At 39.9% G+C, this 17435-nt stretch overlaps 1 protein-coding gene across 1 annotated transcript in view; it reads left to right on the top strand.

Moving 5' to 3' along the window:
- The window catches only part of LOC136863436 (uncharacterized), a 184652-nt gene that overhangs the window by 135365 nt on the left and 31852 nt on the right, over window positions 1-17435 (top strand). Inside the window, exon 4 of the mRNA XM_068226453.1 lies at window positions 4929-5228. Coding sequence (XP_068082554.1) covers window positions 4929-5228 — 300 coding nt within the window. The remainder of the gene's footprint in view (window positions 1-4928; window positions 5229-17435) is intronic.

The raw sequence follows: 17435 nt of genomic DNA, 5'->3' as shown, positions 1-17435 counted from the left end.
ACAAGTCTATGGAAATTTTTGGTAAGGCATCAAAATAATGCGTGGTAATATCACCACTGTATCTACAGTATTTAGAGTGTTTTAAGGAATCTGTGAATATTTGAAAAAAATACTATGAAGTGGAAATGGGGCTGCTTAGGCATAATTGCTCGGACCATCCTCAGGGACATGGATTCGATTTAGAACCAAGATTTCCACTTCAGGAGAGGCACGTGGCTCATTCACACAGCGAGCTTCAAACTTGAATACCAGATTAATTCCTGGGGGTAAAGGCGAGCGTAATTTGATTTAATCATTCTATCCCGCTTACGGCTGAGATTGCGATAAGTTCCTTCGATGGTCTCATTACAAAATTTTCTTTACTTCGCACCAACACAGATAGGTTTTATGGCGACGCTTGGACAGGAAATGGCTATAAGTGGGAAGGAAGAGAACGTAGCCTTAAATAAGGTACAGCCACAGTATTTGCCTGATCTGATAATGGGGAAACCACACAAAACTATCTCCAGGGCTGCCAAGAATGGGGTTCGAACCCAGCATCTCCCGAACGCAAGGTGATAGATACGTGAAGCAAGTCACGGGGCCACTTTCTCGGTTTTCGTGTGTCCTTGGTGGTCTTTGCAAGGGTGAATTTTCATTATAACGACGAAAAGTATTTTCTTCTTTCGCTAAATATTAGGTTCGCTAGCATCACTTTTGCCGATGCCGAATTGCGCATATATATTAAAACCAGAAATGCTTCGCTCAAAACTACCTGATTTATTGTGAGTCGCTTTAGAGAGATTACGTTTAGTGGAAGCCTTCACCTCTTCCTCCTTCAAGGATCGTTCAGGGATCGTAGCCTTTACCTTTAGCTTTCACTCCTTGAAGGATCTTTCAAGGCTTGTAAAGAGATGGCTTTTCTTGATTATCTTCTGCATCCTAGTAGTAAAACAAAATATCACATTTGTACTAAAAATAACCTCACATGTTAACGGAATGCGTAACACTGTTCCATGGTGGTGTTATGCATGTAATACAAACCATCGATAGAGGGCGGTGGATCACAGCACGACGATGCTTGAGTCCAATTAGTGGGGTAGGCCGTGGATAGTACGGTCATGACTTCCACGGTTCTTTGACTTTCTTTGCTCACTGTAGGAAGCAGAACTTAACATGCCCTGATGAAGGCCAATCCAATTTGGCTGAAAGCTCGGCTTCATTAAATAAATATAGTGGCTTTAATCCAGTATTAATTTATTTATTTACGTTACTACTATGAGCCACGAAAACCTGCGTTCATTTCCTCATATGTTTTTAATGTTGAAGGGCAAAACCTAATTATTATACATTTTTGAAGAATTATTGTGTAATTTGACCAAATAATACGTTGCAAGAGATTCACAAGTTACGAACTCTCATCAGCATACATGTCGAGTACTTCACAAGAAGTATTACCATTGTGATCTGATGTCAAGAATTATGGACATTGAATTCCATTGCTTAGACAGCTCAAGTAAACTTCATAATTCAGTTCTAATATTATAAATTTGATACTTACGTTACCCTTTTTGGCGCACATAATTTATGAAGTCAGATGAAGCAAATTGTTCAAGTAATTAATACAGAAATCTGACTTCGCTGATGGTCCTGGCAATGAGTCTGGCATCTTTCTTGCTTTAATGTTTACATAACTATCAACAGATGGCAGAGTTGTTCGAAGCCTTGCACTAGCCAAATGTACAGGATAATGGTCACGAGGTTTGAAAGGTAGTTGAGCCAGTTTACTGCGCTTAAAAAAAGGATAAAATATAGTGTCCAATATATTGGACACTAGGTCTGAAAGGCCTTTAATCCATAGTTTGCTTATTTATTTAGGTTGTCCCATGTGTGATACCCAAAGAATCTGCGCATTAAGATGCGCATGGTGATTCATTTACTGCACAAACTATCCTGTAAAGGAGAAAATCCTTTAAATCCGAGTGAAATGGATGCTCGTGGAGTATACGAATATTCCTCTACCAATTTCGGAGTAAGGAACTACGGTTGCTAGCTCTACGCCTGACAGCCACTGCCCTTATCAATTGACAGTTATATTATAGATCAAATGAATACCACTGTCACGTGCTTCTCTAGAGGTGAAAATCCGCACTTCTAGATTACGTGAAAGGAAAGCAAATGCATTCATTTCTCAGTGAATCGAACTCCCATTTACCGCTTCACATAAATATCTTCCTTTGTAAGGCAATGTGTAATACAACATGGAAAAACTGCCTCTTGAATACAATTTAGCCCAGTTAATTTTATAGTATATTTCATTTTGTACGAAATGAAGTCAGTAGGTCTGTACAAAGTAATTCACTTTGCTCGGGTGATAATGGGGTGTAATTAGATAAAACACTAGACCTCACGAGGAATACTGTTCTTTTCACTTACGTCATATATATATGCATACATAATATATATTATAGTTATAAACAAGTATTTATTTTTAGCACGATATTATTCAGGTTAGGAAGCAGAAATAATTATGGATGTCGTAATTTTTTCCGAATTGACAAAGTGTGACCATCAAATTGCATACTTTGTAAGTATACATTTCGTCATTAATTAGACATAGTAATTGCTTTTTAGAGCCGGTGTAAGTGATTTCGCATTAAACGTATTGACCCCTTTGGTGTACTTATAACATCTGAAACAGACAAAGTTCATCGCCATTCTCAAACCAGATATATCTTGTTTAAATCCTCAAAGCTACCGCCCAATTGCACTTCTGAGTGTGATTTACAAAAAAACTGGAGAGACTTCTTTGCATCAGAATTGGCTCAGTACTTCTTGACCATCTACCCATTGAACAAGCGGGCTTTCGTCCAAATTGAAGTTGCAAAGACCAGGTTCTCTCTCTGACTACACACATCGAAGCTGGTTTTCAAAATTAACTAAAAACCTCAGTTGTGTTCGTGGAACTTACTGCAGCATACGATACAGTATGGAGACAAGGAATAATCTATAAACTGCTTCGAGTAATACCTTGTAAAGAAATCGCCAAGCTCATCAAAAACATGCTTATAGACAGGAGGTTTCGTGTAATTTTGGGAAACAAGACAAGTAAGGAAAGAATCCTTAATAACGGTCTTCCTCAAGGATCGGCACTAGCACCTCTGCTGTTCAACTTATATATATCAGACTTACCGAAATCAGGTTCCAAAGCATTTGGTTTTGCGGATGAATGGGCATTCGCAACGCAGGGCTAATCTATGGATAACACCAAAGATACGCTGACAGCGGATCTCGCCACCTTAAATCAGTATTTTCGTAAGTGGAGACTTAGGCCAAGTTTGATGAAAACTGAAGTCTCATGTTTCCATCACAACAACAAACTGGCCCACCGTGAACTTAATGTCAAGTTCCAGAACACTAGACTTCCTGACGACAGACCCCCAAAATACCTCCGAGTAACACTTGATAGAACACTGTCTTTCAAGGAACATCTGAAGATGACAAAAGTCACGGAACAATATCATCCACAAACCGTGTGGCACCACCTGGTGTTCTTCTGCTTCGACCTTACGAACTTCAGCCCTTTCCCTTGTCTTCTCAACTGCAGAATATTTCTCTCCAGTCTGGTTGAACAGCTGTTACACAAAATTGGTTGACACACAGCTAAATCATACTTTGCGCATTATATCGGGAACCATAAAATCTACGCCAACTTCTTGGCTACCAGTTTTGAGCCATATTCCTCTACCTCACCTATGGAGAAAGAATGCATTGCTGCGTCAGTACCAGAAGCTGTCGAGGAATTCCAATCTGCCAATTCATGGAGATATACCCGACGCCTTGCACAATACATTCGCTCCAGAAATCCACCAATAAGGACTGCCAAAATCCTGCTTGACAAATTCAGCCTGCAGCTGGATTGGATTCAAGAATGAACTTCCATGGCTCCAGCTGAGTGTCAAAACTTCCCCTGTATTACAAGAATACCAAAATGATTTGACCCACCTCGCAAAACCTGGACAACCCTCAATCGTATCAGGACAGGCCATGGAAAGTGCGCTGACTTCCTCTATAAATGGGGCAAACTCCCCCCCCCCCCACCCAGAATGTAGCTGCGGTGCCCCTTAGCAAACAGTTCGTCATATAGTGGAACAGTGCCCCCTGAGTACTTATCAGGGTAACCAAGAAGACTTTCTTGACCCAAATCCTTCTTGTATAGACTATTTGCAGAGGTTGAAGGTGAAATTGTAACCTACATAGTGTATTGTATATTAATTTGTGAATGTGTGTGTCTATTTTAATATCATAACGATAAATAAATAACTTACACAACATATATAACCTTGAGGTAGCGAATTGCGAACTCTGAATGCTTTTCTTCCCCATATCAAATTGTTTCCTGCTCAGTACTCTCCTCAAATCAAGCTGTCGGATCAATTACAACAGCACATTCCCTTTTCATTTTAATTCCAATAATGTCTAGTCGATGCACGTAACCTCCTATAGCAAGAGATTAAACTTCCTGGTGCACCTTCAAATCCTTTAATCCATTTGTTGTTATCTCCTGACTGAGTGATGACGATAGTTAATTAGAAGTTCTCCATGATGGCAAGAAAATCTAGAAAGAAAAGGGAACGTGAAGATAACTGAATTTGACTTCCTGAATATACGGAAAATGTAGCAGGATACTTTGCAGGCACAAACGTCTTGAAGAGTTAACGAATAAATTACGGGCAGTCTTCTTATTACTGATGCACCCATTTCTAATCATAACAACGTCAATTCATCTGGTTTTACACCATTCAGTTAAAACATTACTAAGTGAGACTTTCGTATTATATTTTGTAATAGTATTTTCCCAATGTCTTCAAATAGGACTCTGCGCATTAATGAGCTTGTTTGTTACGAAGTCTTAATCTCTAATACAGATTTCTTTTGGTCTGTGACAGCGGCCCAGGCACAAATCTGGGGTCCGGAGGACGTGTACGTGAAGAAAGGTAGCACCATCAGCCTAACCTGTTCCATCAACGTGCACTCCACACCGCCTGGCTCTGTCCTCTGGTACCATGGTAGCGCCGTGGTGGATTTCGACTCGCCGAGGGGTGGTATAAGCCTGGAGACCGAGAAGACAGAGGCTGGGACGACTAGCAAGTTGTTGGTTACCAAAGCGGCGCTGACCGACTCCGGAAACTACACTTGCGTGCCCTCCAACGCAAACCCAGCCAGCGTGTGGGTACATGTACTGAATGGTGAGTTTTATTGTAGTGAATGTGTTTATAATATCGAGTTCTTACTCCACCATTTTCAGCCATGTCACAGCTCTGCTACTAAAAGTAAAGTCAGAGGTACTCACTGATTATATGGATATCAGTGTTTCGTAACAGATAATAACTTGCAGGCGAGTGCAATGATTTCTTCCGAGTGCATCAAGGTGTTCGTAGACCGCTGAAGAAACCAATTCTGATTCAAGCCCTGTCGCAATGCTGGCAGATTAAGACGGTCAGAGCTCCTTGCTGTAAATCCTGTCAATAATTTCTTCTTTAATTCTCCAGCCCCCTTTTGCGATCTCGTTTGTTTGACTCTCGATTTCTTCACTGACTTTCAGAATATTGTTGGCCCTCCTACAGAATGCATCAGCCAATTAGACACTGCATCTTCTCAGTTTTCCATGTCAGTTTAGCACTCTTTCATGTCAGACTTACGAACGTCCTTGCATCGCTATTGCTGTCCTTCCTATTGATCACCTGCTTTGAAGGCTATGTGTTAGGCATATAGGAAACGTGCCTGACATCTCGATGTTTGATAATCACCCTTAGAGAGGAAGAGTAAAAATGCGAAGTTAAGCAAAAGCTTTTGACGTCAAACCTTGAAGTAATTTCTTTCCAACATTACTCATAGTATAAATACCGTTTTAGATATTGTGAGCATCGCTTTTCCTGCATAAGTTTGACCATTGAATTCCTTTTTGACTGGGGATCCGCGATGCTTCCATTCCATGCTTTGACGTTTGCTCTCTGGTTCTAAGGGGTGAACCCATGTTTCATCTCCAGTGATGATTCGTTTCAGAAACATTACACCTTCGTTAGCATGACGGTCCAGTAAGTGCTGACAGATTCTCACACGACTGCTATTCTGCTCTTCAATGAGTTCTTTTGGAACCCATTTCGAACAGTCTTTGTGAAAGTTAAGCTTGTTATTGCATGATTATATATGAATAACCACGGCTAATGTACATATGGTTTGCCACATGATCAACAGTTACTCTTCTGTTATCCAGGATCAGATCACGCACATGTTCAATATTGGCATCGGTTACGGCTGCAGATGCACGCCCGGATCTGTCCTCATCCTTCACGCTCGCTCGTGGCGACCCCTTTAAAACTGTTCAGTCCACTGGTAAACACTTCGCTGTAGTAACACATTGTCTCCGTCTTGTGCTGAAGGGCTGCTATGAACCTCCGCTCCAGATGCACCCTCAGACCTCAAAAAACGGATTACGGAACACTGCTCTTCCTTGCTGCAAACAGAGAGGAGCGCGGTCATTTATACGTCGCAACATTGCAAGCTGTACTGATCTGCTGATGCTGAAACCTACCGCAGACGTAGGCAACTGTGCCATCTAGCGACTGGTGAGCACATAACCTAAGGACAATAAGGGCAAAATTGCAGATACGTAGTGACTTGCCAACATATCTTAATTATCAATTACATACTAAAATATTAAATGTATGAAACCTAGCCGTAAGTAGTCTATTAAACTGTTTAAATGTCCGACTCCATATATAAATGGTTAGCATGCTGGCATTTGATCACAGGGATCCTGGTTTCGATTCCCGGCTGGGTCGAGAATTTTAACCATCATGGTTAACTTCGCGGACACGGGGATTGCGTTTATGTGTCGTCTTCATCATCATTTCATCCTCATCACGACGCGCAGGCCGCCTACGGGTGTCAAATCAAAAGACCTGCACCAGGTGAGCCGAACATGTCCTCGGACACCTCAGGCACGTTCAAAGGTAATGGTTACAGCGATTTTCAGATTCATAGAACCTTGCATCCCAGAGAAAGGACCAAACAAAGCTCACAGAACGAAGAAGCGAAGGCAACTGCCTACCTGCCTTACATTCACAACACCACAGATCGAACTGACAAGGTCCTCCTCAAAAATATAAAAACCGTGCTTGGCATCGTAACTAAAATTACTCACAGTCTGGGTAAAACCGAGGACAAATTATCCCCACCTTTACATCCTGGGGTATACTAAATTCTCTGTACTTGCGGTAAGGTATACATTGGCCAAACATGCCGGTCCATTGGTACTCGTATCAAGGAACATGAACGAAATATTCGTCTCAACGAGCCAGAAAAATCAGTAATAGGTGAGCACACTCTATCGTCGAGATATAATGTGGTGTTTCAAGATGCTCGAGCTCGTACACACACCAGACACTACAGTTGCAGGATTATACGGGAAGGTGTGGAAATACTTAGAAATTCTAACAAGTTCAACAGAGACACTGGCTATCAATTAAGTAATATATGTGGTTGCCAGCCATTAAGTATTTACGTAGGTAGTTCCCTTCCCCGTCCCTTCGCTATTGTTATTTCGTTTCGGTGTGTTCCAAATTCGTGCGTTCCTCATCGCCAGATGTTTCATTCCAGGCTTGTATCAATGCCATACATTCGTATGTGCGTACACCTTTTATGATACTGATGGTTCCATCAGCTTCCAGTTCGAACGCTAGCGCTGTACAGCGTCCGGTGAGCCATCTGGTAACGAATGAACGTACCATTTCCACTTCTATTATAACGTCTAAATTCAAAACTCATTGTTTGAGAAGCCTTTCTCGTGAACAGTCTAGATTTTCTTGTGAAGATGTAGAGCAAAGTTCTCTGCGAAACGTAAATAATTTCACCTTATTTTCTTGACACGGCATAAGCCCAAAAGCCTACACCATGCCTATAAAATTTACAATCGTTACTAGCTTGGCTGATTTCCATAGAAATAGACATCATTGCTTTTGATAGGAATAGTATTTTTCAAAGAGCATTTTTGCTCTGAGCATTTATTAGAAGCCTGAGCTCCAAAAAGTACTAGAGTCCAGTGTCGCAGAGGCATGCATTCCTTATGACGTACTAAGTTGCACCTGACAATCCATCGGTTGTCCTCAAGTAAATTATTTACACGCAGTAGACCCGAGGTGGCGTTATCAATTGCTCAACAGTTAATTACTTTCTGTTCCTCAAGGGAACTTCACACCAAAAACAATTCTACACACAACAATAAATTTATGGGGGCATAATTGCTCATCCAAAGCGGCTTTAGTGTAAAAAGGAAAGTTTGAATATGACTGACCATAAACAAAAGAGTAGGAGGTGAAACACTTTCCCTCCTTATAGAAGTAGATAAAACCCTAAGTGGGCTAATGGCCCAATTATATAGGGACTAAGCCTATTCTACAGCGGGCTGACTAAGAAAGAAATATTAAAGCCAAATGTGATTAAAGGAATTGAGAGGTTTTGGAAGCTGTAGTTCCCCCATGTAATGTTGAATGGGAGCCAACAGAGTGTAATCAATCTTTGTTCCCTTACGTTACATATTTATAAGTAGGGAATACCATAGTAGTCCTCAGACTTGCCGAAAATTCTACATTTAAACCATCAAATTTAGAACTTTACTTAATCAAAAGAGGATGATATTGTCCCTCAAGCTATCCGCAGGATCTATCACATGTTTATGAAAATTCTGCCGTTATCTTGAGTTTCTTGGCCTTCCGAGCGGCTCCCGCGCCCCTGCCTCCTTATGGACGCACAGCACTCACAATAACTGGAGCAATTCATACAGTACATCCCTAAAGCGCCCAGCTTTATAGTATTTTTAATGGGAAACTTCCAGAACTCTTTACTGATAGGCTGGATTCCTGTACACACTTCCAATTTTAATTCGCTAGAGAACATATTTACAAGTTTCTGATAGGTTGATTGCTATTGAAAAAAGAACCAGTTGAATTGTTGACAACATTCATACAAAAAAATCCTAAACACCAGGTTAACAAACATCAAAATACAAATTTCTTTATGAAATAATTATAGATTTCCCCGCTAGATGGGGCAATTAATGTTAGAGGGATCTAGCGGTTAAAAACCAAAATATCCTGTAATACATCAGTTCAAGTTAGATTACATAGTTGGCCTTATAGAAGGCGTGCAGTTTAACTGGACTGGGAAGCTGTACATCCGGCACAACAACAACAACAACAACAATAATAATAATAATAATAATAATAATAATAATAATAATAATAATAATAATAATAATAATTGATGAGTTGTTGTTCTGATTGTTTTGAAGAGGTTAACGAACTGGATGATCATGACTCTAATATATGTTTTGATATTGTTGCTTTAAAGAAAGATCCTCGCGTGGCATAATTTCTTGAACCGACAATTCGTTATGAAACAAACGAGGCGGGAGGCATCGGTTCGTTGTTCATGGCCTTCTCTTCGGCGCGCGAGGAACTACATCATGTATCAATCATGGCCCAAGTAATCAAAACAGTATTTCACATCAAGAGCTCAAGTTGATTATAGATAAATCTTCACCGACTCCGTAGCCATCATTTTCTATCACATTTATGTCTAGAAATAAGTTAGGAAATTAATTTACCATGTTTTATCAAAATGTCTTCACAACAGATTGTCCATGTTGATTGATTTTCGGATACTGTGTCCCATTAACTGGATGAAAAATTAGTAGTACATTTGTAACGAACGGTTTCTCTCTATAATAATAATAATAATAATAATAATAATAATAATAATAATAATAATAATAATAATAATAATAATCTCTACGTAACACAAGCACCATCACATACGGCCTTCCAGTGCTCTAGCATTAAAGTCTGATAAAGGCAGCATCCGCCACATTAATATGATAGCCCTCAGAGACCACCGAGAGGAGGGCTTTATAATAGATCCAACGATCAGATTTGATGCTTCCGAAACACAACCAAATGAGGTTCATGTGGGAAATAAAACAACGTATGAACCAACCATCCCATTCTATCAGCAATTATACCGGTTGGATGATGTCGAAATCATCGGATTAATGGTTGGCGCTAGAGGAATAATTTCTCTCTTTGTCGTCAAGTTCTGTCAATCATTTAACCTCGATCAGGCATTCACAAGGGAATCTGTAGTGACCGCCTTGTAATGTTCAGTCCAAATTCTTTTTAATTATTAAACTACAGCAGTAAAATGTACCAACCAACCATTACGCAATCAACTCCTCACAATTACTTTTTTAATTTATCTTTTTTACCTAATACCTATTTTTCAGGAGCAATATTCAGCTGTATAAAGTGGAATAAGTAAATACATAAATACAAAATAATTTTTTTTTTTTGCTAGGGGATTTACGTCGCACTGACACAGGTAGTTCTTAAGGAGACGATGGGATAGGAAAGGCCTGGGATTTGGAAGGAAGCGGCCGTGGCCTTAATTAATGTACAGCCCCAGCATTTTCCTGGTGTGAAATTGGCAAACCACGGAAAACCATCTTCAGGCTGCCGACAGTGGAATTCGAACCCACTATAATAAATAAATAAATAAATAAATAAATAAATAAATAAATAAATAAATAAATAAATAAATAAATAAATAAATAAATAAGTAAATTCAGGTTGTTTATTATTATTATTATTATTATTATTATTATTATTATTATTATTATTATTATTATTATTAGCTGCCTCTGTGAATCAGTGGTAGAGTGTCGGCCGCGTTCAAACCGGCAGAGGTAGTTTGATTTTTGAAGGGCAGGAAAAGTCCATTCGTTACTCCATGTCGTACGATGTGGGCATGTACATGATCTCTGGTGACACATTTGGTGTTCACCCGACTACATTTATTATATCTCAGCCATAGACGCCCAAGAAAGTTTCGGTTTACTCGGTCTGCCATCTAGTAGGCTCAGAGTAAAACACAACGTCGAAATTAACGAGCAGACAACAAGGTGGCGTCAATTTGAAATGTCTGTACACGGTATCTGAGGCCATATTATTATTATTATTATTATTATTATTATTATTATTATTATTATTATTATTATTATTATTATTATTATTATTGTTGTTGTTGTTGTTCATGTTTGTGGGTTACTGTAGTCACGTCCTAGTTCATGAACCATGGGCAACGGCTGAGTGGCCTAGTAAGTGGTCCTGAGAGTCGGGATACCAGTTGCTATGGAATGGGAGTGGGCATCTCGGACATATTCTGAGTCGTGGCCCTCCTTGTGCTCAGGCGGATAGGACTATACAGTTCACCAGTGGTCCATAACCCGTTAGAGGAGAGACCCACACTTGGACTATGTGCAATTTGGGTAGCATCCTGCTTCATGAATTTACCGAGCTCAGAACATTTTAAGCAAGCCTCGGACCTATGGGAGTAATGGAGTCCCACTCCCATTTCACAGGCGAGGGACTCCTTGGAAACAACTTGGCGACCGAAATGGAATTCGATGGAGAGCTATCAATATTAATGGGGCTTATGGAAGAAAGAAAGTAGAACTGGCTGAGTCAGCAAAGAGGATGCATCTGGATGTGCTAGGTGTAAGTGATATTCGGGTAAGGGGAGATAACGAGGAAGAGATAGGAGATTATAAAGTGTACTTGACGGGTGTTAGAAAGGGAAGGGCAGAGTCTGGGGTAGAGCTATTTATCAGGAATACCATTGCACGCAACATAGTTTCTGTTAGGCACGTAAATGAGCGAATGATGTGGGTAGATTTGTCAGTGGGAGGAATTAGGACAAGAATTGTGTCCGAGTATTCACCATGTGAGGGTGCAGATGAGGATGTTGACAAGTTTTATGAAGCATTGAGTGACATCGTGGTCAGGGTCAACAGCAAGGATAGAATAGTGCTAACGGGCGATTTCAATGCGAGAGTTAGGAATAGAACTGAAGGATACGAAAGGGTGATTGGTAAATGTGGGGAAGATATGGAAACTAAAGGGAATGGGAAGCGTTTGCTGGACTTCTGTGCTGGTGTGGTTTTTGCTGTTACGAATACATTCTTCAAGCATAAGGCTATTCACCGCTACAAATGGGAGGCTAGGGGTACCAGATCCATAATAGACTATATCTTAACAGACTTTGAATTCAGGAAATCTGTTAGGAATGTACGAGTTTTTCGCGGATTTTTCGATGATACAGACCACTATATGATCTGTAGTGAACTAAGTATCTCTAGGCCTAGGGTAGAGAAAGTGAAATCTGTCTGCAAACGAATAAGGGTAGAAAATCTCCAGGACGAGGAAATCAGACAGAAGTACATGGATATGATTAGTGAGAAGTTTCGAACAGTAGACAGTAAGCAGGTTCAGGATATACAAAGTGAATGGGTGGCATACAGGGATGCTGTAGTAGAAACAGCAAGGGAATGCCTAGGAACAACTATGTGTAAAGATGGGAAAAGGCGAACAACTTGGTGGAATGATGAAGCCTGTAAACGTAAAAAGAAGGCTTTTCAGAAATGGCTCCAAACAAGGGCCGAGGCAGACAGGGATTTGTACGTACATGAAAGAAACAGAGCGAAACAAATAGTTGTTGAATCCAAAAAGAAGTCATGGGAAGATTTTGGTAATAACCTCAAAAGGCTAGGTCAAGCAGCACGGAAACCTTTCTGGACAGTAAAAAAGAATCTTAGGAAGGGAGGGAAAAAGGAAATGAACAGTGTTTTGAGTAATTCAGATGAACTCATAATAGATCCCAGGGAGTCACTGGAGAGGTGGAGGGAATATTTTGAACATCTTCTCAATGTAAAAGGAAACCATTCTGGTGGTGTTGCAAACAGCCAAGCTCATGAGGAGGAGGAAAATGATGTTGGTGAAATTAAGCTTGAGAAAGTGGAAAGGATGGTAAGAAAACTCCATTGTCATACGGCAGCAGGAATAGATGAAATTAGACCTGAAATGGTGAAATATAGTGGGAAGGCAGGGATGAAATGGCTTCATAGAGTAGTAAAATTAGCATGGCGTGTTGGTAAGGTACCTCCAGATTGGACAAAAGCAGTAATTGCACCTATCTATAAGCAAGGGAACAGGAAGGATTGCAACAATTATCGAGGTATCTCATTGATTAGTATACCAGGCAAAGTATTCACTGGCATCTTGGAAGGGAGGGTGCGATCAATCGTTGAGAGGAAGTTGGATGAAAACCTGTGTGGTTTTAGACCACAGAGAGGCTGTCAGGATCAGATTTTCAATATGCGCCAGGTAAATGAAAAATGCTACGAGAGGAATATGCAGTTGTGTTTATGTTTCGTAGATCTAGAGAAAGCATACGACATGGTACCGAGGGAAAATATGTTCACTATACTGGGGGACTATGTAATTAAAGGTAGATTAAAGGTAAATCAATCAAAGGCATTTATGTTGACAATTGGGCTTCAGTGAGAATTGATGTTAGAATGAGTTCTTGGTTAAGGGTACTTACAGGGGTTAGACAAGGCTGTAATCTTTCACCTTTGCTGTTCGTAGTTTACATGGATCATCTGCTGAAAGGTATAAAATGGCAGGGAGGGATTCATTTAGGTGGAAATATAGTAAGCAGTTTGGCCTATGCTGACGACTTGGTCTTAATGGCAGACTGTGCCAAAAGCTTGCAGTGTAATAATTAATTAATGTTATTTGCTTTACGTCCCACTAACTACTTTTTAAGGTCTTCGGAGACGCCGAGGTGCCGGAATTTAGTCCCGCAGGAGTTCTTTTACGTGCCAGTAAATCTACCGACACGGGGCTGTCGTATTTGAGCACCTTCAAATACCACCGGACTGAGCCAGGATCGAACCTGCCAAGTTGGGGTTAGAAGGCCAGCGCCTTAACCGTCTGAGCCACTCAGACTTGGAACTTGAAAATAGGTGCAATGAGTATGGTATGAAAATTAGCCTCTCGAAGACTAAATTGATGTCAGTAGGTAAGAAATTCAACAGAATCGAATGTCAGATTGGTGATACAAAGCTAGAACAGGTGGATAATTTCAAGTATTTAGGTTGTGTGTTCTCCCAGGATGGTAATATAATAAGTGAGATTGAATCAAGGTGTAGTAAAGCTAATGCAGTGAGCTCGCAGTTGAGATCAGCAGTATTCTGTAAGAAGGAAGTCAGCTCCCAGACGAAAGTATCTTTACATCGGTCTGTTTCAGACCAACATTGCTTTACGGGAGTGAAAGCTGGGTGGACTCAGGATATCTTATTCATAAGTTAGAAGTAACAGACATGAAAGTATCAAGAATGATTGCTGGTGCAAACAGGTGGAAACAATGGCAGGAGGGTACTCGGAATGAGGAGATAAAGGCTAATTTAGGAATGAACTCGATGGATGAAGCTGTACGCATAAACCGGCTTCGGTGGTGGGGGCATGTGAGGCGAATGGAGGAGGGTAGGTTACCTAGGAGAATAATGGACTCTGCTATGGAGGGTAAGAGAAGTAGAGGTAGACCAAGACGACGATGGTTAGACTCGGTTTCTAACGATTTAAAGATAAGAGATATGGAACTAAATGAGGCCACAACTCTAGTTGCAAATCGAGGATTGTGGCGACGTTTAGTAAATTCTCAGAGGCTTGCAGACTGAACGCTGAAAGGCATAACAGTTTATAATGTATTATTATTATTATTATTATTATTATTATTATTATTATTATTATTATTATTATTATTATTATTATTATTATTATTATTATTATTATTATATGCCCATTCATAGAGCGCGTTGGAACTTGTTCATTGACTTGACGACTTTCGCCTTTCTGTTGTTCCAAAATATGTTCGTGAACTCACTGCGTTGCCTCTTCTGTTCTTCTTACCACTTTTTACTAGTCCTTCTGCTATTTTTTTACCCCAAATGTGTTCATTGAAGGTCCTGAAGACTTCAAGACTCAGGATATCTTCCCCGATCTTCAATTCATTCACGTCCCCTCTTGTGTCTTCCAGCCAATTCATTCTCCTATTTTGAGAATTTATTACTGTTGTAAGCCTAGCGCTATCCATCTTTAAAATGTGTCCGAAAATAGCAAAGGTCTTTTCCGTACGGTATTGTAGAAACTATCAGTGTGACTATAGATGTCTGCAGTTCGCCTTTTGATCCAAATTCCAATTTTTTGTGCTGGCAGGGGGTTGGAGTTGGAAAGCTTCCCTAAGAATTTTATGTTCTTGTTTTTGTAATATCTGAGAAGGACGTCCATTACAGATGCCAGATGCATATAGAGCTTACGGTAGGACAATTGTTTCGTATGTTTCAATTTAGCAGTACGAGACATTACTCGTTTATTGTAGTAATCCTATGTTAGTCTAAATGACCTCTGCTGTTTTGAGGCACTTTCTGTATTGGCCAAACTGTCTAATCCCGAAGGGAGATTTATTTCTTCAAGGCATTTAAAAAGGGTACCTGTAAAATTGTCCAATATGCCGTTTCAAATTTATCTTTCTTGCTCTTACAAGCTCTTACAAGTTCTTGCAAGCTGCAGAGCTGAAAATGGTGATGGACCAGTGTAGTATCTATGACAAAATGTGAAAGAACAATGTTCATGAGAATTTCAAACGTAGGTCCATTACTGAAGAGCTTTCCGAGTGCAGGCTAAAATGGTACGGTCATATCATGGAGGAGCCCGTAAGAATACGTTATTCAGTCATACAAATAATTACTTAACCGAGAGGCCTTGCTCGTGAAATTCGGATAACCATAGTTAACAAAGATCTGCAGGAGGCACAACTAAATTCAAGAATAATCCCGAAGCAAGAGGAACTGGGTTAAAGTAAGAAAGCCGACGTATTCCTAAATACGATGAAGGCAAAGGCAAAGGAATAAATTATTATTATTATTATTATTGTTATTATTGTTATTATTATTATTATTATTATTATTATTATTATTCTCGGTTTTCGGAGACGCCGAGGTGCCGGAATTTTGTCCCGCAGGAGTTCTTTTACGTGCCAGTAAATCTACCGACACGAGGCTGACGTATTTGAGCACCTTCAAATACCACCGGACTGAGCCAGGATCGAACCTGCCAAGTTGGGGTCAGAAGGCCAGCGCCTCAACCGTCTGAGCCACACAGCCCGGTATTATTATTATTATTATTATTATTATTATTATTATTATTATTATTATTATTATTATTATTATTATTATTATTATTTGAGTTCTGATTTGCAATATATGTTATCTCGTATTAGAGGCACTGACAGCTTGGTGCGTTCCCACAACTCTCAAATCCTATTGGGAAGAACAGGTTAATTCTGGACTATCTTATCAGTTACGAACTTTCTCCGAGCGCTGTTACTTGGGAGTGACCCAGATTCATTCATTGTACCAGTGGCTTAACCTATTTTAATCCCCTGGCGCCATTAATAATGCTTGAGCTGACCGCCCACTAAATTGAGGTTTGAGGGTTTCCTCAAGATTAATTATGTAGTGAGAGGTTGAGCGGTGATTTTAATCTGGCTGATCATCAAAGTAGCTCTTAGTTATTTAGTGTCAAGGCGGAAATTACTGTGTGGCCACGACTGCAAGTGGTAACCTATCAGTCCCCAGAGCTGCTCATAAACCTGTGTGTATTCATCATTTTTGTGACTACTGCCCTTTCAGACACCAGTAGTTGGAGTCCCGCTCCTTGAAGGGTTCCTTGTATACAATTTAATGAGTAAGTCTACTGTGTTCTAGCGGAATGTTATTATAATGCTCTCACTAGATTTCACTGATTCCGACTTTGTTATATTGTATATTGCACGGAGGTTCTAAACCAAGTGTCATTTTCATGAATTTTTAGTTTAGTGTGTCAAAAGGTCGAAAGTATCTAAGTACCAAGGCCAATGTATCCCAAGACCGGCTGAGCGTGAGGTCTGCAATAAGTAGTCCATATTCCAGTCCACTTCAGTTCCATCTTTACATTACTGTAATCGTCTTTATTAATAAGACTACATTGTTGACACATGTTTCGTCCTCTTATGGGACATCTTCTGTCACACATAACATCATTGGAAATACAGTAAGGACACATTAAATTTAGTGAATAAAAAGTCTATGAATCTTGTGACGCGGCGTATTAGCGTCTTGTCAATCTTGAATCTTACAATAACACAAATATGAAAGTGATTTGAACTATGAAGTCCAGTTACTGCGCACGTTAAAATGTCGTTACATGCGTGGAATAGCACAAATATAACACAACATGAGTGGCTATACGAATTAAGTTAATCATGTAGTTATCCTTACATTGTGAACATATTGTACATCTTCTTCAATGTGTATATTATAAATAGTGTAATATTAATGCCACGTTAAAATAGCGTCTTGTGATGAGATGAAGAACAGTGGACCTATGTTGAACGACGCAAGATGAACTTGTCTGTGTTGTTGACATTATGGACCTAAGAAGGGAAGAAATATGAATGAA

Source organism: Anabrus simplex, chromosome 1, assembly GCF_040414725.1.
Source record: "Anabrus simplex isolate iqAnaSimp1 chromosome 1, ASM4041472v1, whole genome shotgun sequence".
Lineage (NCBI taxonomy): Eukaryota > Metazoa > Arthropoda > Insecta > Orthoptera > Tettigoniidae > Anabrus > Anabrus simplex.
The sequence above is the reverse complement of the archived record's forward strand: the minus strand, read 5'-3'. Positions and strand labels throughout refer to the sequence as shown.